At 39.4% G+C, this 25,662-nt stretch overlaps 2 protein-coding genes across 2 annotated transcripts; one reads left to right on the top strand and one right to left on the bottom strand.

The window, feature by feature from the left end:
* Positions 1 to 570: 570 nt before the first annotated feature.
* Positions 571 to 2,672, top strand: LOC129860202 (gastrula zinc finger protein XlCGF17.1-like). Its single transcript, XM_055930590.1, has 2 exons — positions 571 to 1,011; positions 1,291 to 2,672. Exons 1-2 carry the CDS (start codon positions 915 to 917, stop codon positions 2,283 to 2,285), a joined length of 1,092 nt encoding a protein of 363 aa, XP_055786565.1. The 5' UTR covers positions 571 to 914; the 3' UTR covers positions 2,286 to 2,672.
* Positions 2,673 to 13,384: 10,712 nt separating this feature from the next.
* On the bottom strand, positions 13,385 to 23,250 carry LOC129860179 (zinc finger protein 271-like). The gene is made up of 2 exons (XM_055930557.1): positions 23,021 to 23,250; positions 13,385 to 15,478 (listed from the first exon to the last, which is right to left on the bottom strand). The coding sequence occupies exons 1-2, from the start codon at positions 23,121 to 23,123 to the stop codon at positions 14,214 to 14,216; spliced, it is 1,368 nt and encodes a 455-aa protein (XP_055786532.1). The 5' UTR covers positions 23,124 to 23,250; the 3' UTR covers positions 13,385 to 14,213.
* Positions 23,251 to 25,662: the final 2,412 nt, after the last annotated feature.

Here is a 25,662-nt window from a genome sequence, read left to right as displayed (position 1 = left end):
GTCACATAGCTAACATTAGATACTTTGGGTTTGTCTGAATAGATGTACATAATTTCTTCAAGGTAATTTAATAAAGAATCAATTTATTTAAGATTTCTGAGTTTGTTTAGCATGTTATTGGTTTTGTGTAAAATTCACAAGCTGGTAAAATGCTGGCGCCCACTCTGTCTGCGTCAACAGACTTCAGTGCTGGTGCAGAGAGACAATTTCACGGTTGCACTACTGTTTTGAAGCTGAATGTAATGATTATCCGTTTCTACATGTGTACTAATATTCAGACACATTCAGTTGTTTCTATCTTTATCTATAAATGTTACTATGGTGTGAACGGAAATACAATTGGTTTTTGATGTGAAATACAGCAAAGACAAAGTTATTCAGGAAAATAGTACATAGTGCTGCCTAAAACATATACTGCAACATTGTACTAAATGATTTTTGAGTCATTTATATGAATTTGGTGAAATCTACTAGAGGTTAAGTGCATTTACGTTGTGTAGACTAATTTAAAGCAGGTACTTTGTCTAATTTTAAGGAATTCATGTTTTGTTCTATTCTACCTGTTCTATTGAAATGAGATCAGTGCTTAACTTGAACAGAATATTAACAGTATTTTGGAGCTCCTGCACCTAGAAATGAGTCCTGGCACCTATTTCAGTCCAAGTCAAGCACTGAAATAGATAATTTAACAATAAGTATTTTTTGAGAATAACGAAAGTGCCAGACCTGTCAATACTAACTTTTGTGTCTTTCTCTTTATTACTTCAGGCCGACTCAGATTAAGTCTGAGGTTTGTAACATCAACAGTGAGGACAGACTCAGCCTGCCTCTCTCCTTCCACAGTGAGTTCAAACCTACAGTCACTGGGTCCTGATTGTGACAGTGGAGCCCAGTTTGCACCGCAGGATCCAGAGATGGCGTCAGTGAAGCTGGAAGACTGCAGTCAAACAATGGAGCTGAATGTCAACATTAAAGATGAAGACGATAAGATTGGGATATCTCTTTCTCAAGGTAAGAGAATGCCAAGATTGTGCAATGCTGTCATCAAGGCAAAGGGTGGCTATTTGAAGAATCTCAAATATAATATATTTAGATTTCTTTAACACTTTTTTTTGGTTACTACATGATTCCATGTGTGTTATTTCATAGTTTTGATTTCTAAACTATTATTCTACAATGTAGAAAATAGTAAAAATAAAGAAAAACCCTTGAATGAGTAGGTGTTCTAAAACTTTTGACCTGTAGTGTATATCACACAACTGACTGGTTCTTCTGATGTTGTTCACACAGGAGACCATGTTGAGACATTCTCTACATCCAGAGAGCAACAGCAGGAAGATCACAGAGCTAAGAGGTCTCACCACTGCCCACATTGTGAGGAGAATTTTTCAATTCTATCAAAGCTAAAGTTACATGTAAAAATACACACAGGAGAGAATCTGTATTCCTGTACTGACTGTGGGAAGAATTTTACAACATCAAAGGCTCTGACAGTTCATCAGAGAGTGCACAGAGGAGAGAAGCCTCACTCCTGCTCTGACTGTGGGGCGAGTTTCTCTCAAATGGGCACCTTAAAAAGACACGAACGTATACACACAGGAGAGAAGCCTTACTCCTGCTCTGACTGTGGAAAGAGTTTCGCTCAACTGGGCGACTTAAAAATACATGAACGTATACATACAGGAGAGAAGCCTTACTCATGCTCTGACTGTGAAAAATGCTTCAAAACATCAACTGAGCAAAAGGTTCATCAGAGAACACACACAGGAGAGAAGCCTTACTCCTGCTCTGACTGTGGAAAGAGTTTCTCTCAACTGGGCGACTTTAAAACACATGAACGTGTACATACAGGAGAGAAGCCTTACTCCTGCTCTGACTGTGAAAAATGCTTCAAAACATCAACTGAGCAAAAGGTTCATCAGAGAACACACACAGGAGAGAAGCCTTACTCCTGCTCTGACTGTGGAAAGAGGTTCTCTCAACTGGGGGACTTAAAAACACATGAACGTATACACACAGGACTGAAGCCTTACTCCTGCTCTGACTGCGGAAAAAGTTTCTCTCAACTGGGTCACTTAAAAACACATGAACGTATACATACAGGAGTGAAGCCGTACTCCTGCTCTGACTGTGGAAAGAGTTTCTCTCAACTGGACAACTTAAAAAGACATGAACGTGTACATACAGGAGTGAAGCCTTACTCCTGCTCTGACTGTGTAAAGAGTTTCTCTAAACTGGACAACTTAAAAAGACATGAACGTATACATACAGGAGTGAAGCCTTAATCCTGCTCTGATTGTGTAAAATGCTTCACAACATCAACTATGCTAACAGTTCATCAGAGAACACACACAGGAGAGAAGCCTTACTCCTCCTCTTAATGTGGCAAGTTTCTCCCGATTTGGAAATGTAAAGACACACCAACTGATACACACTTGAGAGAAGCCTTATCACTGCACTGACTGTGAGAAGAGATTCTACAGATTGTGCCATTTTAAAAGACACCAATGTATACATAAAGGAGAGAAGCCTCATCAGTTCTCTCAGACCAGCTAAGATTAGTCACTCCACTTCATTCTCATGTCATTAAATAATTGGCAACATTGAATTGGATCAAATCTATTGTAAAACAAAACATTAAGGGCACCTGCTCTTTCCATGACAGACAGACCAGGTGGGCAAAGGAATGAAAACACTGGACACTGGACACTAGAAGATTGGAAAACTATTGCCTGGTCTGATGAATCCCGGTTCCTGCTGTTTCACGCTGATAGGAGGGCTAAGGTATTTAGGAAACCACAAGTACATGCATCCAGTGGTGGGAAAAGTACCTAACTGTCATACTTGAGTAAAAGTAATCATACCTTAATAGAAAATGACTCAAGTGAAAGTCACCCACTAAAATACTACTTGAGTAAAAGTATTTGGTTGTAAATATACTTAAGTATCAAAAGTAAAAATATGAATAATTTCTTAAAATTAAGCAAACCAGAGGGCACAATTGTCTTGTTTTTTATATATTACGGATAGCCAGGGGCAGATTCCAACACTAAGACATAATTTACAAACGAAGCATTTGTGTTTGGTGAGTCCGCCAGATCAGAGGCAGTAGGGATGACCAGGGATGTTATCTTGATAAGTGTGTGAATTGGACCACTTTCTGTCCTGCTAATCCTAAACAATGTAACGAGTACTTTTGGGTGTCAGGGAAAATGTATGGAGGTAAAAGTACATTTTCTTTAGGAATTTAGTGAAATAAAAGTTGTCAACAATATAAATAGTAAAGTACAGAACCCCCCCAAAACTACTAAAGTAGTTTAAATCATTTTTACTTCAGTACTTTACACCACTGCATGCATCCATGCTGTGTTTCAGCATTGCAGGCTGGTGGTGTGATGGTTGGGGTGTGTTTTCAGGGCACACATTGGGCCCCTTGATAAAAGTTGAGCAATTCTTGAATACAACAGGATGTCTTAACAGCATTGCCGATCAGGTGCATCCCTTCATGGCAGCAGTGTATCCATCCGCAAAGGGATGTTTTCAGCAGTATTATGCCCCATTCCACAAGGCTTGTCACGAATGGTTCCAAGAACATTACAGTGAATTCAGCTCACTGCAGTGGCCCGCCGAGTCACCAGATCTCAATCCAATTGTCCATTTGTGGGAGGAGATGGAACGAGCTATTCGGAGTAGATCCACTCCCAGCCAACTTGGCACAATTGCAGGAAGCATTGGAGTCAACATGGACCAGCGTCCCTGTGGAACACACAACACCTTGGACAGTCCATGTCTGATGAATTCAGGTTGTTCTGAGGACAAAGGGGGTGCAACTCTATTAGGAAGGTGTTCCTAATGTTTTGAACACTCAGTGTATATCAGATAAAGATGGTGTGATGATCTGTTTTCAGCATTAGTTTGGGTGGATTATTTTATATTACTGAACAACTTTTGTTTAATGATAAACAGGCTATGAATCGACTACTTGTGTTTATTAAATTGTATTTTAATACTAGATTCATTATTTTAGTCATTGTTGATGAGTGTATTAGTATAAATGTATTGAAGTTAATTGATCTGGCGGCAGGTAGCCGAGCAGTTAAGAGTGTTGGGCCAGTAACTGAAAGGTCGCTGTTCACCTAATCGGCTCTGGACCAATCTGCCATTGTGCCCCTGAGCAAGGCAATTAACCCTTTTGTTGTCCTGTAAGTCTCTCTGGATAAGAGCATCTGCTAAATGACAAGAATGTAACGAAAAATGTTTGTACATGAGTTTATGCTGGGCAACCTCTTCTCTTGTGTATAATTTAAATGAAATAAACTGTTTGAAGTGTAATACTGTATATACAATACACCACATTACCACTTTGTTGACCCTGGTCAGAGGTACAGGACCATAGTAAACTAGACTATGTAGCTGCTGTTGTTAGTAGCCTACAGTTTCCATGTAATACAGCATGTCAGATCGCTAATGATTAGATGTACAGGCTGCTACATTTCTGCAAGAGTTTTAGCTGGTGTCTATCAGGAGTGATGTATTATCAGGCTACCAGAGGGAAGTGGAGAGCGCGCATTGAGCTTTGTGCGTTGTGCCCGGCCCGCCCGACATGGTCAAGAGAGGCAAAGAACCTGAGCAGCACTCTGATGTGAAGAACAGCCCTTACAAAAATGTAGGATTGTAGTACAATTAAAAAAATACAGCTTTGTATTTTCGTGGAATGGTAGTGACCAAAAAACATGTTTTCCATTGTACTAGACCTAGGAATATAAAATGTTTATTTATAGCACAGGCTTAGAAAAAATTCATCTCTAACTAAATGTAACTCCAAATGAACTCTAAAGGAACTGTAATTAAATTACAAATGTCCACCTTGGACCCAGTGACTGTAGGTTTGGAGTGTGGAAGGAGAGAGGCAGGCTGGGTTTGTCCTAACTGTCAACTCTGGATAGGATCCCAGTCCTAAATAGAAGTCTGGTCCGCCCCTGTGGAAGCCCCACCCCCTCCCATTGTACTGTATGTATGAACACATTTTCAACAATGGCTTCCTAAAATGCTGTGGTGCTTACTAACACAATAGGAAAGGTTGTGGTAGACATGGGCCATCACAGGAGAGTTCACAGCTCTTTCACTCTAAACATTCATATCAATGACTCACCCTCAAATGGACCATCACCACCAGAGTTCTAGAAGACTATTTACATAATCAACTGGGCATTACAACAGTCTGACCCTCTATATAGTCTTGGGTGTATATTGAACTCTATCAAAGGGGTGTGGAAAAGGTCTGTTGAAATGAATACTGTAGTGGTGTGAGAAAGGTAACGCAAGCTTCCTCTCTGGTTCCATTCTCCAATAGTAACTGGGTCATTATTGAATTGCAGGAGTAATACTGTTTCTGGGCTTTGGTACCTATAAAACACTTATTTAATAAGGCAACACAAGCACTTTATACTGATTTAACATCTATTTGTATGCGTTGTAGAAATTACTGGTGCCTAACGAATGGGCTTGTCACCGTGGTGATGTGTAGAGATGTAGTGACATGTTTTGAGTAGATAAATATATATTCTTTAGAATTCCATGAATTAAACAAAGACATTCAGTAGATCAATAAAGCTGCAGTACTGTATCTGGTCTCAAAGCTGATGAAAAACCATGTCAGTGCTGAGGTCAAATGTAATGCTCATTTACATTTCCTGTTCGTTTCAGCGTCATACAAACAGGAATTATTTAGCTTAAAACAGTTTTTAGTATTTAATGATAGAGAAGAGATTGAGCAGCACAAATTAATTAATTCAATTCTAACTTTATTTTAAATTTTCAGATCAATTAAGCTCAATGGAGTTATCCAAACACATTCCTCATCAATGACTAAAATAACACATTTAGTTTTAAAACACAATTTAATAAACATGTAGTCATTTCATAGCCTGTGCATCAATAAACAAAAGTCTGTCGTAAAATATGTATCTACCCAAACTAATGGTGAAAACTGATCATCACACAATCTCTATATGATACATGTTGTATCTACCAGCTGTGGTGGTGGTATTTCTGCTTTACCAAATGAGGAGAGTTACAAACTTCACACACCAGTCAGAGTTATACTTAAACTACAGCTTTAATAATAAGAGCTTTGCAATAGCAATTTTACTTTCAATGATGCGCCATCTCTAATGAACCATTGAAAGTACCAACAGAAAAGTATAAAGATCTTTGATAGCAAAGATACACCCCTCTCAACTTACATGACGAACCACAGATCTTAGGAACAGTTCACAAAGAAAAAAAATTACTTGAGAAAGGAGTATCCCTTAGCCAGATAGCATTCGCTATAAATTATCGTTCAGTTTGGTCCCTAAGACGAGGTTCTAATCTCGTTCCTGGTACTTCATAGCACAGAACCATTACCTCATGTTATCTGGAATGCTCTTTAGGTTTTATCAACCAAAGACATCGTAAATCTCCTCTGTCAGTGCTATCTGATAGAGGCCCATCCTCAGTGGAACACACACACAATAGTTAACAGAATACTCTATTCTGTCGAATAAAACAACCATTATAATGCAATACAAGCATTATAACATAATCTTGCAATTTTCCACGACACAGCTCATTCCCACAGAAAACTGCAGAGGGAAGCAGTACCACCCAGTCAACCATCACACTCCAATGTTTCTAGTGAACAGCACCGATATGGAGAACCAATAGATGGATTTTTCAAACTTTATATTTGATTTATTAGGATCCCCATTAGCTGACGACAAAGGAGAAAGCTTGTCTTACTGGGGTCCAACATATAACTAAAAAGACATTAGAGACACAAACTGACAAGGTGACACTGATCAGTAAAGAGAGGCTAACATTCTAGAACACTCCCTTTCCTCTGCAGTTCTCTCACAGTTATCTCACACTTATTTTATGAGATGACATCAACAGTGAGGACAAACCCAGCCTGCCTCTCTCCTTCCACACTCAGTCCAAACCTACAGTCACTGGGTCCTGATTGTGACAGTGGAGCCCAGTTTGCACAGCAGGAGCCAGAGATGGAATCAGTGAAGCTGGAAGACTGCAGTCAAACACTGGAGCAGAATGTCAACATTCAAGATGGAGGGGAAGATTGGGAGATCTGTTAATCGGTGTAAGAGCAGGTTGTATTTATCTATAAGTTACCTCCATAATATCTTCATAAGTTATGACCCAGTCTATTGCTAGGTTTAATTCTGTAATTGTGACATCACACATCCCTGAGAAACTGCACAACGCCTGTGTTTTTCATTCCAACTTCCCACTGTGCATGAAACGTTGCAGTAGAACTGTTTCAATGAGAAGGTAGATGTTATTTCATAGTACTGAAACCTGCATGGTTTGATACCAGTATTGTCAGCATGTGTTTTATTCCATTCCAATTAATTCAGCCAGAACACTGATAATTACAGTTCTCTTCAATGCTTTTCAAAGAGGAAAAAAATATTTTATATTGAAAGTCAAGTGTTTTAATTTCTACTAGTTTTCCTTCACAGAAAATACATTAGTGACACACATTCAGCAGAAAATAGCTTCATGTTCATCAGCTAACAGCAGAACTGCAACACTAATTGGATAGCAGTCACACAAGTAAATGAGCTTACAATGAAAAAGCAAGGTCTTTTTTTGCTAAAACGATGCATGGTCATTATATTTCTAGTGTTTATCATAGAAAGAATGTAGCCAGCTACATTTCCTAATCTAATGTGTTGCTTGAAGTGAATCTTGCATTTTACTGGAGAAATGAGGCTACACGAGAAAAGTACCAGGGAAAAGTAGCTCCACATCAGTCAGAGTACTGTCTGCTGATAGAAGTTCCTGAAAGTGCAACTGAAGAATAAAATTAGTTTGATGGCGGGCAGAAATTACAATAAGAATAATTTAAACAACTTTCTGGTTCTTCTGATGTTGTTCACATAGGAGACCATGTTGAGACATTCTCTACATCCAGAGACCAACAGCAGGAAGATTCTCATCTGATAAAGGAAGTTGTAACAGTGAATTGGATCAAATGAAGAAAGTGTAGAACACTCTATTGTAATCCTATAGTTTCTCACTGTGAGAGAACTGTGCAGAAGAAAGGGAGCGTTATAGAATGTTAGCCTCTCTTTACTGATCAGTATTCACCTGGTCAGTTTTGGTGTGTTTTGTTAGCTTCTACTGTAAAGATATTGAGATCTTGGATTTGCCTTTTGGGTTGAATATCCTCTTTGAGGATTCTCACATTGAAGCAATGGAGTCTGATGGTTGACTGGGTAGTACTGCTTCCTTCTGCAGTTCTCTGTGGGAATGAGCTAGTAGACACAACATGTATCAGATAGAGATGGTGTGATGATCAATTTTCTGTGGGAATGAGTTAGTAGACACAACATGTATCAGATAGAGATGGTGTGATGATCAATTTTCTGTGGGAATGAGTTAGTAGACACAACATGTATCAGTTAGAGATGGTGTGATCAGTTTTCACCATTAGTTTGGGGGGAATTATGTTTTGCTACTAAACGACTACTTCTTTAATGATACACAAGTTATGGAACGAGTACGTGTTTATTAAATTGTTTTCTAAAACTAGATTCATTATTTTAGTAATTGATGATGAAGAATGTGTTTGGATAACTGCATTCAAGCCGACTTAATTGATCTGCCAATGAAAAATAAAGTTACATGAATTTGAATTGGTCAAACTCTTCTTCTCTTCTATATTCAGTTCTTCATATTAGATCTGACAGTATGAATGGTTCTTATGGTTGTATTCAGTTCTTCATATTAGATCTGACAGTATGAATGGTTCTTATGGTTGTATTCAGTTCTTCATATTAGATCTGACAGTATGAATGGTTGTTATGGTTGTATTCAGTTCTTCATATTAGATCTGACAGTATTAATGGTTCTTATGGTTGTATTCAGTTCTTTCATATTAGATCTGACAGTATGAATGGTTGTTATGGTTGTATTCAGTTCTTCATATTAGATCTGACAGTATGAATGGTTCTTGTGGTTGTATTCAGTTCTTCATATTAGATCTGACAGTATGAATGGTTCTTATGGGCTGAGTGCCTGGAGTGTTTTGGTATGATTAAAGTCAGGAGTTCTCTCTGACCCTGTGATGTCACCAGGAGAGAACCACATGTCTCTATCATACACAAACTCTTCTCTATCATTAAATACAACTAAACTATGTTTTAACTGAAATATTTAGTGTTTGTCTGAAGCTGAAAAAGATCTGAAATTATCATCACAAAGATTAATTTGACCTTATGCACTAACAAGCTTTTTCAATATACGCAGCTTTGTCACCAGCTACAGTACTGTACCTTTATTCATCTACTGTACTTCAGTCAACATGTACTCACATTGGATGGGTTGATTAGGATTCAAACCATCTCTTAAACCACTAGCTAGCTAGTTACAAGCCACAACACACATGTCAAGTTGCTGTAGAACTGTTTCATTGGGAAATATGTCATCAAAACTACTGGATATCTTTATAAGGAAAACTGTTCTACAAGTTTCTTACACTTTGAAAATGTGGAGTAGGTTGTGTAGGTCAGCAGGACAACAATATTTAATGCCTATTAAGATTTTAAAAAGCAAAATGTAGAGGTGTGTAGGCTTTCACTGTGACTGTATACGTACCATTGACTTGCAATGGATTTGTGCCATAAATGCTAAAAGGTTAACATTTTAAACAGTAGCCAGATAAACAATATATTCCCAGGACTATAATGAGGGTCAGACTGTTAAAATGTCCAGCTGATTATGTAAATAGTCTTGTAGAACTCTGGTATTGATGGTCCATTTCAAGGTGAGTCATTGATATGAATGTTTAGAGTGAAAGAGCTGTGACCTCACCTGTGATGGCCCACATCTACCACAACCTTTCCTATTGTGTTAGTCAGCACCACAGCATTTTAGAAAGCCATTGTTCAAAATGTGTTTATACACACAGTAACAATGGAAGGGGGGGTGGAATGAACAGGGGAGGAGTTGATCTCTGACTTCTATTTAGGGCTGGTATCCCTCTGTGGGCCGGGCTTTTCAGAATATCTCTGGATTCTCTTTTAAACATACTAGAAACCTGAGGGACAGCCTGGTAGGAGCAGATAAACATGCTAGAAACCTGAGGGACAGCCTGGTAGGAGCAGATAAACATGCTAGAAACCTGAGGGACAGCCTGGTAGGAGCAGATAAACATACTAGAAACCTGAGGGACAGTCTGGTAGGAGCAGATAAACATGCTAGAAACCTGAGGGACAGTCTGGTAGGAGCAGATAAACATACTAGAAACCTGAGGGACAGTCTGGTAGGAGCAGATAAACATGCTAGAAACCTGAGGGACAGTCTGGTAGGAGCAGATAAAACATACTAGAAACCTGAGGGACAGTCTGGTAGGAGCAGATAAACATACTAGAAACCTGAGGGACAGTCTGGTAGGAGCAGATAAACATGCTAGAAACCTGAGGGACAGTCTGGTAGGAGCAGATAAACATACTAGAAACCTGAGGGACAGTCTGGTAGGAGCAGATAAACATGCTAGAAACCTGAGGGACAGTCTGGTAGGAGCAGATAAAACATACTAGAAACCTGAGGGACAGTCTGGTAGGAGCAGATAAACATGTTAGAAACCTGAGGGACAGTCTGGTAGGAGCAGATAAACATGCTAGAAACCTGAAGGACAGTCTGGTAGGAGCAGCTAAACATACTAGAAACCTGAGGGACAGTCTGGTAGGAGCAGATAAACATACTAGAAACCTGAGGGACAGTCTAGTAGGAGCAGATAAACATACTAGAAACCTGAGGGACAGTCTGGTAGGAGCAGATAAACATACTAGAAACCTGAGGGACAGTCTGGTAGGAGCAGTCTGGACTTACAGAGAGAAACATATTATATCCATGACTTACAGAGAGAAACATATTATATCCATGACTTACAAACAGAGAGACATATTATATCCATGACTTACAGAGACATATTATATCCATGACTTACAGAGAGAAACATATTATATCCATGACTTACAAACAGAGAGACATATTATATCCATGACTTACAGAGACATATTATATCCATGACTTACAAACAGAGACATATTATATCCATGATTTACAAACAGAGACATATTATATCCATGACTTACAAACAGAGACATATTATATCCATGACTTACAAACAGAGACATATTATATCCATGACTTACAGAGAGACATATTATATCCATGACTTACAGAGAGAGACATATTATATCCATGACTTACAGAGAGACATATTATATCCATGACTTACAGAGAGACATATTATATCCATGACTTACAAACAGAGACATATTATATCCATGACTTACAGAGAGACATATTATATCCATGACTTACAGAGAGAGACATATTATATCCATGACTTACAAACAGAGACATATTATATCCATGACTTACAGAGAGACATATTATATCCATGACTTACAGAGAGAGACATATTATATCCATGACTTACAGAGAGACATATTATATCCATGACTTACAGAGAGACATATTATATCCATGACTTACAGAGAGACATATTATATCCATGACTTATAGAGAGACATATTATATCCTGACTTACAGAGACCTGGAGGCGAAAGAAGCGCACTCCTGTTTAGTGTAGGTGCTGGCTAGCGGAGTAGAACACCTGTTTAGTGGAGGTGCTGGCTAGCGGAGTAGAACACCTGTTTAGTGGAGGTGCTGGCTAGCGGAGTAGAACACCTGTTTAGTGGAGGTGCTGGCTAGCGGAGTAGAACACTTGAAAAAGGAAAGGAGAGACGCACACTTTAAAAGCTCAGACGGAATAATTTAATAACCTAATATCCAACGTTTCGACAGACAAGCTGTCTTCATCAGGATATAATGACAAACACTGTGGGTCACTAGTTTATATAGTGTCAAAGGACACACACACAGGTGTCTGTAATCATGGCCGGGTGTGCCCTGATATCATTGGTTAATTCTTAGATAAAAATAACATCAAAAACATGAGAGCATACGATCACAGATACAATTTTGCTACATAGGCCTACAAACATTACAATGAATAGCACAATCACAAGAATGGCTTCAGATCAAAGTCTACATTGAGACCGAAGGGAGCAAGGGTTTTTAAATTAAAGATCCAGGCAGGCTCTCTTTTAAAAAAATTCTTGGAAAAATGTGCTTACTATTACCCTGGCCAGAGGGACAGGGTCAACAAAGCAGTAATGTTGTGTATTGTATATACAGTATTTCACTTCAGTTTATTTAATTTAATTATACACAAGAGAAGAAGAGGTTGCCCAGCATGAATTCATGTACAAACATTTTTCATTACATTTGTGTCATTTAGCAGATCTCTGGATAAGAGCGACTTACAGGACAAATAAGGGTTAATTGCCTTGCTCAAGGGCACAATGACAGATTATTCATCTAGTCGGCTCGGGATTCAAACCAGCAACCTTTCAGTTACTGGCCCAACACTCTTAACCGCTAGGCTACCTGCCGCCAGATCAATTAACTTCAATACAGTTATTCAAATACATTCATCATCAATGACTAAAACAATGAATCTAGTATTAAAGGACAATTTAATAAACACAAGTAGTCGATTCATAGCCTGTTAATCATTAAACAAAAGTTATATAGTAATATATAATAATCCACCCAAACTAATGCTGAAAACTGATTATCATCAGCTCGTTCTATCTCCTCCCACAGATGAACAATTGGATTGAGATCTGGTGACTCTGCAGGCCACTGCAGTAAGCTGAATTCACTGTCATGTTCTTGGAACCATTCCTGGACAAGCCTTGTGGCATAATCCTGCTGAAGAAATCTATTTGCAGAAGGATACACTGCTGCTATGAAGGGATGCACCTGATTGGCAATGATGTTTAGATATACTGTGGCATTCAAACATTGTTCAACCTTTATCAAGGGGCCCAATGTGTGCCCTGAAAACACACCCCAACCATCACACCACCAGCCTGCAATGCTGATATACGGCATGGATGCATGCAGTGGTGTAAAGTACTTTAGAATAATTTCTTTAAAGAACTACTTTAGTAGTATCTGTACTTTACTATTTATATTGTTGACAACTTTTATTTCACTAAATTCCTAAAGAAAATAATGTACTTTTTGCTCCATACATTTTCCCTGACACCCAAAAGAACTCGTTACATTTCTTATGATTAGCAGGATAGAAAATGGTCCAATTCACACACTTATCAAGATAACATCCCTGGTCATCCCTACTGCCTCTGATCTGGCAGACTCACTAAACACAAATGCTTCGTTTGTAAATTATGTCTGAATGTTGGAGTCTGCCCCTGGCTATCCGTAATATAAAAAAAAGACAATTGTGCCATCTGGTTTGCTTAATTTAAGGAATTTGAAATTATTCATATTTTTACTTTGATACTTAAGTATATTTACAACCAAATACTTTTACTCAAGTAGTATTTTAGTGGGTGACTTTCACTTGAGTCATTTTCTATTAAGGTATCATTACTTTTACTCAAGTATGACAGTTGGGTAATTTTTCACCACTGGATGCATGTACTCATGGTTTCCTCCATACCATAGTCCTCCCATCAGCATGAAACAGCAGGAACAGGGATTCATCAGACCAGGCAATGTTGTTCAAATTCATTCTCCAGTGTCCAGTCTTCATTCCTTAGCCCACTGCAACATCTTGTTTTATACTGAAAGCTAATGGGGATCCATAATAAATACACCACAACTACATTATTAAGGATCATAGCTTTTCACCTGGTCAGTTTATGTCATGAAAAGAGCAGGTGTCATTAATGTTTTGTACACTCAGAGTATGTTGTGTCTACCAGCTCATTCCCACAGGAAACTGCAGAGGGAAGCAGTACCACCCAGTCAACCATCGGACTCCATTGTGAGACGTCTCACAGAGGATATTCAACCCTAAGGGCAAATCCAAGGTCATCTCAATATCTTTACAGTAGAAGCTAACAAAACACACCAAAACTGACAAGGTGCACACTGATCAGTAAAGAGAGGCTAACATTCTATAACGCTCCCTTTCCTCTGCACAGTTCTCTTACAGTGAGAAACTATAGGATTACAATAGAGTGTTCTACACTTTCTTCATTTGATCCAATTCAACGTTGCCAATTACTTTATGAGATAAGAATTAAGTGGAGTGTCTAATCTTAGCTGGTCTGAGAGATCTGATGAGGCTTCTTTCCTTTATGTATACATTGGTGTCTTTTTAAATGGCTCAATCTGTAGAATCTCTTCTCACAGTCAGTGCAGTGATAAGGCTTCTCTCCTGTGTGGATATGTTCATGTCGTTTTAAGTTGCACAGTAGAGAGAAACTCGCCGAACAGTCAGAGCAGGAGTAAGGCTTCTCTCCTGTGTGTATACTTTCATGTCGTTTTAAGTTGCACAGTAGAGAGAAACTCGCCGCACAGTCAGAGCAGATGTAAGGCTTCTCTCCTGTGTGTGTTCTCTGATGAACTTTTAGCCTAGTTGATGTTGGGAAGCATTTTACACAGTCAGAGCAGGAGTACGGCCTCTCTCCTGTGTGTGTTCTTTGATGAAGTTTTAGCTCAGTTGCTGTTGTGAAGCATTTTACACAGTCAGAGCAGGAGTAAGGCTTCTCTCCTGTATGTTTTTGTTCATGTGTTTTTAAGTGGCCCAGTCGAGAGAAACTCTTTCCACAGTCAGAGCAGGAGTAAGGCTTCTCTCCAGTATGTATATGTTGGTGAATTTTTAACTGGCCCAGTAGAGAGAAACTCTTTCCACAGTCAGAGCAGGAGTAAGGCTTCTCTCCTGTATGTTTTTGTTCATGTGTTTTTAAGTGGCCCAGTCGCGAGAAACTCTTTCCACAGTCAGTGCAGGAGTAAGGCTTCTCTCCTTTGTGTATACGTTCATGTCGTTTTAATTTGCACAGTAGCGAGAAACTCGCCGCACAGTCAGAGCAGGAGTAAAGCTTCTCTGTGTGTATACGTTCATGTCGTTTTAAGTTGCACATTAGAGAGAAACTCTTTCCACAGTTAGAGCAGAAGTAAGGCTTCTCTCCTGTGTGTGTTCTCTGATGAACTTTTAGTTTAGCTGATGTTGTGAAGCATTTTATACAATCAGAGCAGGAGTAAGGCTTCTCTCCTGTGTGTGTTCTCTGATGAACTTTTAGCCAAGTTGATGTTGTGAAGCATTTTACACACTCAGAGCAGGAGTAAGTCTTCTCTCTTGTGTGCACTCTCTGATGAACTGTCAGATCCTTGGATGTTGTGAAACTCTTCCCACTGTCAGTATAGGAATACCGATTCTCTTCTGTGTGTATTTTTAGGTGTATTTTTAGCTTTGATAAAAATGGGAAAATCTCCTCACAATGTGGGCAGGGGTGAGACCTCTTAGCTCTGTGATCTTCCTGCTGTTGCTCTCTGGATGTAGAGAATGTCTCAACATGGTCTCCTGTGTGAACAACATCAGAAGAAAGAGTCAGTTGGTGTGATATACATGTCAATCACATGTATTTTATGTAGCCATTATTACATCAGAAGCTGTCACAAAGTGCTTTACAGTAACCCAGCCTCAATCCCCAAAGAGCAAGCAATGCAGGTGTAGAAGCAAAGTGACCACGAAAAACTCCCCAGCAAGAAGGAACCTAGGAAGAAACGTAGAGAGGAACCAGGCTCAAAGGGGTGGCCAGTCCTCTTCTGGCTGCACCGGATGACATACGTATTCATATCAGTATGCTGTACAATACAAAAGGGAATAAACTATTCTAAAAGTAGGTAAAAGTCGTGAAAATGATGAGCCATATCATCCTCCACTCACTATCACAAGGGTTAGTAACAAGGCTGCATCACATTTGACTGTGATTGGGAGTCCCATAGGGTGGCGCACAATTGACCCAGGATCGTCCGGGTTTGGCCGGGGGTAGGCCGTCAATGTAAATAATAATTTGTTCTTAACGTCTTCGGTCTAGGGGGTAGTATTCGGAAGTTTGGATGAATGAGGTGCCAAAAGTAAACTGTCTGTTACTCAGGCCCAGAAGCTAGGATATGCATATAATTAGTAGATTTGGATAGAAAACACAAAAGTTTCCAAAACAGTTTAAATAACGTCTGAGTATAACAGAACTGATATGGCAGGCGAAAACCCTTGGAAAATCCATCCAGGAAGTGGGATTTTTTTTGATGTGAGTGGTTTTCCATTGACAGCCTATTGACTATGTAATGGATTTGGGCCCAGATTGCAGTTCCTATGGCTTCCACTAGATGTCAACAGTCTTTAGACATGGTTTCAGGCTTGTTTTCTGAAAAATGAAGAATGTGACCTTTCTGTCAGGGGACTGGGGAGTCATGCAGTACGGGTTACGCGGGTGACTGTTTGCGCGCTCTTCATTCTTTTTCCTTTCTATTGAAAACGCTTTTGTCCAGTTGAAATATTATTGATTATTTAGATAATTGACACCTTAAAGATTAGTTATAAACATCGTTTGACATGTTTCAACAAACTTTACTGGTACTATTAGGATGTATTCGTCTGCATATTTTGACCGCCTTTGAGCCAGCGGATTACTTAACAAAACGCGCCAACAAAACAGAGTTTTTGGGATATAAAGAGGGACTTTATCGAACAAAACAACCATTTATTGTGTAGCTGGGAGCCTTATGATTGCAACCAGTTGAAGATATTCAAAGGTAAGTGATTAATTTTATCGCTATTTCTGACTTTTGTGACTCCTCTACTTGGTTGGAAAATGTTTGTAAGCTTTTGTAAGCGGGGCGCTGTCCTCAGATAATCACATGGTATGCTTTCGCCGTAAAGCCTTTTTGAAATCTGACAAAGCGGCTGGATTAACAAGAAGTTAATCTTTAAGCCGATATATAACACTTGTATTTTCATGAATATTTCTGTCATTTGAATTTGGCTCTCTGCAATTTCACCGGATGTTGGCCTGGTAGGACGGTAGCGTCCCACCTAGCGTAGAGAGGTTAACTGACTTGCCTAGATAAATAAAGGTAAAAAAAGGAGAGTAATTTCATAGAACTTTAAAACAATGGCAGTTTGTCTACTTCACCTCTTTAGTCTACACTCTGAGCACTCCAGACAGCCCAGTGAATAAAACACTTGCTGGCAATGCTGGTATGCAAGTCTGAGTAGCATGAAATAATATCTACCTTCTCATGCAACTTTTCATACACATTGGGAAGTTGGAATGAAAAACAAACTTAGATAGAACCTGTTCTTACCATGAGAAACAGAATTCCCAATCTTCTCCTCCTCTTCATCTTTAATGATGACATTCAGCTCCAGTGTTTGACTGCAGTCTTCCAGCTTCACTGATGGCATCTCTGGATCCTGCAGTGCAAACTGGGCTCCACTGTCACAATCAGGACCCAGTGACTGTAGGTTTGGAGTTAGTGTGGAAGGAGAGAGGCAGGCTGGGTTTGTCCTCACTATTGACGTTACCGGCCTCAGACTTAATTCTAGTCGTCCTGTAGCAATGAGAAACAGATAAAAAGTTATGGGCACGTTCTTTATTCTCTATTAAAATACATCATATTTTTTCTTGTTCAATTATCTCATTCAGTGCTTGACTTGGACTGAAATAGTTGTTGATACTCATTTTGGGGGCGGTACTATTTATATTTAGATGCAGGAGCTCCACAATACTGTTGAGCTAATATTCTATAAGAGGAACATGAGCTCAAACAGTAGACATTTGAGGTTCCGGTTCTCAGCTCCAGTGAGCTCCTGTCCATCTAATTTCAATAGATCAGGGGTAAGCATTGACAACAAAACATGAATTCATTCAAATTAAGACAAAGTACACGCTACACAACGTAATTAAACTTTACCTATAGTAGATTTCTTGGATTTACATAAATTAATAAATGACTCAAAAACCATTCAGTACAAGGTTGCAGTATGTTTTAGGCAGCACTATGTACTATTTTCCTGAATAACCTTTTCTTCATTGTATTATTTCATATCAAAAACCAATTGTATTTCCTTTCACACCATAGTAACATTTATAGACAAAGATAGAAACTGAATGTGTCTGAATATTACTACATAAAATTGTCTCTGACGCAGACAGAGTGGGCGCCACGGTTTTCCCAGCTTGTGAATTTTACACAAAACCAATAACATGCTAAACTCTAATTGATTATTTATGAAATTACCTTGAGAAAATGATGTACATCCGCTCAGACAAACCCAAAGTCTCTAGCTATGTGGCTTTCAAAATAGTTATCACGTTCTTCACTTGGTTTGACACAAAAATAACACATCAAACCTTTACCAAACGTGATAATACCTTCACGGATGTTACCTAGCATGGTATGGCATGTTCGTTTGATGTTCTTTTGATATTAGAACGTTTAAACCTGCTATTACATACCTGTAGTAATAAATAGAAATGGACACAAATGTTCTTAACATCACAGTTCTGCCGCTTTCTTTATTCTGAAGAATGGTGCGTGCCTGTCTGGAACTTCCTGTTCCCCCACTACCACAGTGCAGCCACAGATAGAACAATGAGACAGATATTTCACCGGATGTATAAATGTGAAGAATCCGCTTAGCGTTTCCACTCACTACCAAATATGGTAGTGAGAGGAAGCCCACTGGCCGGCAGTGGGAGAAGATGGAACGAGATGGATTTTGGCCGACATTCTGCAAATGTTGTAATCTATGAAACATCTGATCTTAATACAGTTTTCTGTTCCCAGAACTAAAATCTGTTATGAACAGAGTGGACCAAGTTTTGTAGACTTCACCCTTTGCAAAAGTGTTTGGGGTTTTTAAATTGCGTTGGTCAGAAGGAATGTAAAGGCGAATTGAGTTAATGCACATAAGCGCTTCACAGAGGAGGCATTGCCTAACAGAAATATGCAGATGTGTGCTAGAACGCGCCAATTGGATCTCGGTAGCTGGTGCTTGGCTCTGCCCGCTATGACTCATCTGTTCCCCATCGGAAACGACTGGTTGTTGTCTATCTTTGGTGCAATCGTCCATGCATTCAGGGATCCTTGGGATGGCCCTAGCCCATTATATGAGAAGGGCGGTGCTTAATTTGAGCCGGATCCTCCAGCACCTCTCGGTTTTGTAGACTTTCGTTCCGGAACCCATTTGCCAGGGTCAGGTAGACTACAGTTGAAGTTGGAAGTTTGCATACACCTTAGCCAAATACATTTAAACTCAGTTTTTCACAATTCCTGACATTTAATCCTAGTAAAAATTCCCTGTCTTAGGTCAGTTAGGATCACCACTTTATTTTAAGAATGTGGAATAATAGCAGATAATTATTTATTTCAGCTTTTATTTTTCATCACATTCCCAGTGTGTCAGAAGTTTACATACACTCAATTAGTATTTGGTAGCATTGCCTTTAAATTGTTTAACTTGGGTCAAACGTTTCAGGTAGCCTTCCACAAGCTTCCCACAATAAGTTGGGCGAATTTTGGCCCATTCCTCCTGACAGAGCTGGTGTAACTGAGTCAGGTTTGTAGGCCTCCTTGCTCGCGCATGCTTTTTCAGTTCTGCCCACAAATTTTCTATAGGATTGAGGTCAGGGCTTTGTGATGGCCACTCCAATACCTTGACTTTGTTGTCCTTAAGCCATTTAGCCACAACTTTGGAAGTATGTTTGGGGTCATTGTCCATTTGGAAGACCCATTTGCGACTAAGCTTTAACTTCCTGACTGATGTCTTGAGATGTTGCTTCAGTATATCCACATAATTTTCCATCCTCATGATGCCATCTATTTTGTGCACCAGTCCCTCCTGCAGCATGTGCTGCCACCCTCGTGCTTCAAGGTTGGGATGGTGTTCTTTGGCTTGCAAGCCTCCCCCTTTTTCCTCCAAACATAACGATGGTCATCATGGCCAAACAGTTCTATTTTTGTTTCATCAGACCAGAGGACATTTCTCCAAAAAGTATGATCTTTGTCCCCATGTGCAGTTGCAAACCGTAGTCTGGCTTTTTTTAATGGTGGTTTTGGAGCAGTGGCTTCTTCCTTGCTCAGCGGCCTTTCAGGTTATGTCGATATAGGACTTGTTTTACTGTGGATGTAGATACTTTTGTACCCGTTTCCTCCAGCATCTTCACAAGGTCCTTTGCTGTTGTTCTGGGATTGATTTGCACTTTTCGCACCAAAGTATGTTCATCTCTAGGAGACAGAACGCGTCTCCTTCCTGAGCGGTATGACGGCTGTGTGGTCCCATGGTGTTTATACTTGCGTACTATTGTTTGTACAGATGAATGTGGTACCTTCAGGCGTTTGGAAATTGCTCCCAAGGATGAACCAGACTTTTTGAGGTCTACAAAAAAAGAATCTGAGGTCTTGGCTGATTTCTTTTGATGTTCCCATGATGTCAAGCAAAGAGGCACTGGGTTTGAAGGTAGGCCTTGAAATACATCCACAGGTACACCTCCAATTGACTCAAATTATGTCAATTAGACAATCGGAAGCTTCTAAAGCCATGACATCATTTTCTGGAATTTTCTAAGCTGTTTAAAGGCACAGTCAACTTAAGTGTAAACTTCTGACCCACTGGAATTATGATACAGTGAATTATAAGTGAAATAATCTTTCTGTAAACAATTGCTGGAAAAATTACTTGTGTCATGCACAAAGTAGATGTCCTAACCGACTTTCCAAAACTATAGTTTGTTAACAAGAAATTTGTGGAGTGGTTGAAAATCGAGTTTTAAATGACTCCAACCTAAGTGTATAGAAACTTCTGACTTCAACTGTACCGCTAGTGCACTGATCTACCTAGGTCAGTGGTTCTTAACCTTGTTGGAGGTACTGAACCCCACCAGTTTCATATGCGCATTCACCGAACCCTTCTTAATTGGAAAAATAAAATATGATTTTTTCAAATTCAAAACATATGTATATATTTTACTGGTGCACAAAATGAACCGTGCATCAACATCAACACCGTGTATTCAAAGAACAAAATCATCAAAACATGATTTTCACACAAAAACAAAAACATAATAATGAATATTTACTGCAAATCAGTGTGACTTCTGCTGTTGCCTTTCAGAGACCAGTTCAGAAATGCGCAGCTTCACCTTGGCAAGTGCCACTCATGTCATTTTCGCAACAAAGTCTGTTCCTTTTCTTCGTTTTTATGTCCAGCATCCTCGAAAAGAATTGCTCGCAAAGATATGTTGTAACAAACGGTATGAAAATCTCCAGAGCTTTCTTAGCAATAACAGGGTACGTTACCATTTGTTGACACCAAAACGTTGAAAGCGTTGTTGTTCTGAAGAGTTGCTGTTGAACCTGGCTCTGCTGAATTTCAATGATTTCATCGAGGTATTCATCATTGACATCTGTTGTCTCAACACTAAACGTGAACGGCTGTCTCACCCATGCTGGATATGACTCTCTTGTATGGAAGTATCCGTCGAGAGACTTTGCAAGCTCATCTAAGTGCGTAGCAATTGCTTGCTTCAGTTCCGCGGGTACAGAAATGTCTCCGATTCCAGATACATCTTCGATCTTACTTACACAGTCGTCCAGCAGGGGAAAGTTTGCGAAGTTATCATTCTCTGTTCGTCGTTTCCATAACGGTAGCTTTTTTTGAAAAGTCTTCAGGTTTTCCTCCGCTTCGATGATGTTGACTCCACCGCCCTGCATCTTTTGATTGAGATGATTGAGAGCTGCGAAGATATCAGCCATGTACGCTAAAATGAGAATGAACTCAGAATTTTTGAAGCAATCTGCATGACAATGTTGGTGCTCTTGCAAAAACAGGGCTAATTCCACACGCACGGCAAAAACACGATTCAGCACCTGTCCCCGGGATAACCACCAAACGTTAGAATGGTACAGAAGTACCTCGAATTCAGAGCCCATTTCTTTACACAGCTCACTGAAGATGCGGTGCCTCAGAGCACTAGTTCGCACATAGTTCACGCATTCCACTACAATTTTTAATACTTCTGCCAGTTTTGGAGGCAAGGTTTTTGTTGCCAACGCATGCCTGTGCAGAATACAATGCGTAACAATGATGTGTGGTGCATCGGCTTTCACTAGCGCACCAAAACCAGACTTTCTTCCCAGCATGACTGGAGCTCCGTCCGAACAAACTGCAGAAACCATATCCCACGAAAGATTGTTGTCTTTGAAGAAGTCATCCACAAGTTTCTTCACATCGGCTGCCTTAGTTGTTGTTGTAAGAGGCTTACAAAATAAAAAATCTTCCTTTATCACGTCGTCTTTCACATAGCGCACGAATACAGCAAGCTGGCTTAGATTGGAAACGTCTGTGGTCTCGTCGAGTTGAAGGCTGAATTTTGCACCAAATCTGGTGCAGTCCATGAGGAGGAGATGCACTGCAGTACTTAATGCAGCTGGTGGTCACACCAGATACTGACTGTTACTTTTTTACATTATTCCATTTATGTTAGTCACATGTCTGTGGAACTTGTCTCAGTTGTTGAATCTTGTTATTTTACATACAAATATTTGCTGAAAATAAACGCAGTTGACAGTAAGAGGCTGTTTCTTTTTTTGCCGAGTTTATTTTTACCTTGTCAGCTCAGGGATTCGATCCAGCAACCTTTCGTTTACTGGCCCAACTCTCCAACCACTAGGCTATCTGTACATATTCATATATGTAGGCTGCGCAATACAAAAGGAGAATAAAACTATCTAATAAGTCATAAGAAAATGATGACCTATATCATCCTCCACTCACTATCACAAGGGTTAGAAACTACACAGACTCATTTCATAGAACTTTAAAACACTGGCAGTTTGTCAACTTCACTTCTTCAGTCTAATCTCTGAGCACTCCAGATCGCCCAGTGAATAAAACAAATGCTGGCAATACTGGTGTCAAACCATGCAAGTCTCAGTAGAATGAAATAACATCTACCTTCTCATTGAAACAGTTCATCATGAAACAGTTCTACTGCAACTTTTCATACACAGTGGGAAGTTGTAACGAACAACAAAATTAGATAGAACCTGCTCTTACCATGATTAACAGATTTCCCAATCTTCTCCTCCTCTTCTTCATCTTTAATGTTGACATTCAGCTCCAGTGTTTCACTGCAGTCTTCCAGCTTCACTGATGCCATCTCTGGATCTTGCAGTGCAAACTGGGCTCCACTGTCACAATCAGGACCCAGTGACTGTAGGTTTGGACTCAGTGTGGAAGGAGAGAGGCAGGCTGGGTTTGTCCTCTCTGTTGATGTTACCGGCCTCATACCTGAGTCGGCAAGTAATACAAGAGAAACAGACACAAAAGTTATTTTCTTGACAGTTCTGAAACTTTCTTTATTCTCTATTAAATATATTCTATTTTTTCTTGTTCAGTTATCTAATTCAGTGCTTGACTTGGACTGAAATAGTTGCCGATACTCATTTTGGGTACCGGTACTCTTTATATTTAGGTGCAGGAGCTCCACAATACCTTTTTTTTTTTTTTACTTTGTTTTTATTGAGTAACACAACGAATAAAGTAAAATGACAACAAAAAAGATCTGGCAGTTACAGTGCACGTCATACCTTCATCATATTAGTTACATATCATTAAATTAGACCTTTTTCAAGTACCAAACCCATTTCTCCCAGTATTCCTGACCTCTCTCCTCTTGTGTTCTTAAGGCTGGGTGGCAGTATTGAGTAGCTTGGATGAAAAGGAGCCCAGAGTAAACTGCCTGCTACTCAGGCTCAGAGGCTAAGATATGCATATTATTAGTATATTTGGATAGAAACCCCTCTGAAGTTTCTAAAACTGTTTGAATGATGTCTGTGAGTATAACAGAACTCATATGGCAGGCAAAAACCTGAGAAAAAATCCAACTAGGAAGTGGGTAATCTGAGGTTTGTAGGTTTGCCTATCCAATATACAGTGGGATATTGGTCATTTTGCACTTCCTAAGGCTTCCACTAGATGTCAACAGTCTTTATAACCTTGTTTGATGCTTCTACTGTGAAGAATGAGGGAAGGAGAGCTCTTTGAGTCAGGTGTCTGGCACGAGCTGAACATGCACGCTCACGTGAGAGCGACCTGCTTTCCATCGCATTTCTGAATACAAAGGAATTCTCCGGTTGAAACATTATTGAAGATTTATATTAAAAACATCCGAAAGATTGATTCTATACATCGTTTGACATGTTTCTATGAACTGTAATGGAATTGTTTGACTTTTCGTCTGACCTGCGCGGCATGAATGTGGATTACTGGACTGAACGCGCGAACAAAATGAAGGTATTTGGACATAAATGATGGACTACATCAAACAAAACAAACATTTATTGTGGAACTGGGATTCATGGGAGTGCATTCTGATGAAGATCATCAAAGGTAAGTGAATATTTATAATGCTATTTCTGACTTCTGTTGACTCCAAAAAATGGTGGATATCTTTATGGCTTATTTGGGCTCTGAGCGCTGTACTCAGATAATAGCATGGTGTGCTTTTTCCATAAAGTTTTTTAGAAATCTGACAGCGGTTGCATTAAGGAGAAGTTTATCTAAAGTTCCATGTTTAATACTTGTATCTTTTATCAATGTTTATTTTGAGTATTTCTGTAAATTTATGTGGCTCTCTGCAAAATCACCGGATGTTTTGGAGGCAAGACATTACTGAACATAACGCGCCAATGTAAACTAAGATTTTTGGATATAAATATGAACTTTATCGAACAAAACATACATGTATTGTGTAACATGAAGTCCTATGGGTGTCATCTGATGAAGATCATCAAAGGTTAGTGATTAATTCTATCTCTATTTCTGATTTTTGTGACTCCTCTCTTTGGCTGGAAAAATGGCTGTGTTTTTCTGTGACTTGGCTCTGACCTAACATAATCGTTTGTGGTGCTTTCGCCGAAAAGCCTATTTGAAATCGGACACTGTGGTGGGATTAACAAGAAGTGTATCTTTAAAACGGTGTAAAATACTTGTATGTCTGAGGAATTCTAATTATGAGATTTCTGTTGTTTTGAATTTGGCGCCCTGCACTTTCACTGGCTGTTGTCATATCGATCCCGTTAATGGGATCTCAGCCGTAAGAAGTTAAAGCAAAGGTCAAACGCTCCATGTGGTGTATTTCTTTAGCAATGTCTATCCATTGTGTCACTGTGGGAGGGTCTTTTTGTAGCCATTTCCCAGTGATAGCCTTTTTACTGGCTGCCATTAGGACCTTCAAGAGGTACTTTTCTCTATTGTTTAAGTTATCAGGTATTTCACCCGAGTACAAAGAAATGAATGTTTGTTCTATGTCAAATCCCATTATTTTTCCAATGTTAGATCTTATTTCTCCTCAGTAAGTTTCGATTGCGGGGCAGGTCCAAAAGATATGAGAGTGATCCACCCTCAGTAGACAGCATTCTCTCCAACAAGGTTGTAGGGAGCCAGTCTGTTTTGATTTCAGTTTAGGTGTTATGAAGAAACGTATAACATTCTTCCAACAGAATTCTCTCCATGACCTTGAGTTGGTGGAGCTTTGTTGAGTCTCTAATATGTTCAACCATGTTTCATCAGTTATTTCAATGTTAAGTTCCTCCTCCCATTTCTTTTTAATATAGTTTGTAGAATGTTTCTTTGAGGATTGAATACCCAAGTAGAGATTTGAAATCGTTTTTTTGTTACTCCCCAAATTGTATGCA

Source organism: Salvelinus fontinalis, chromosome 7, assembly GCF_029448725.1.
Source record: "Salvelinus fontinalis isolate EN_2023a chromosome 7, ASM2944872v1, whole genome shotgun sequence".
In the NCBI taxonomy this organism is placed as follows: domain Eukaryota; kingdom Metazoa; phylum Chordata; class Actinopteri; order Salmoniformes; family Salmonidae; genus Salvelinus; species Salvelinus fontinalis.
This window is presented reverse-complemented; position numbering and strand designations above follow the sequence as displayed.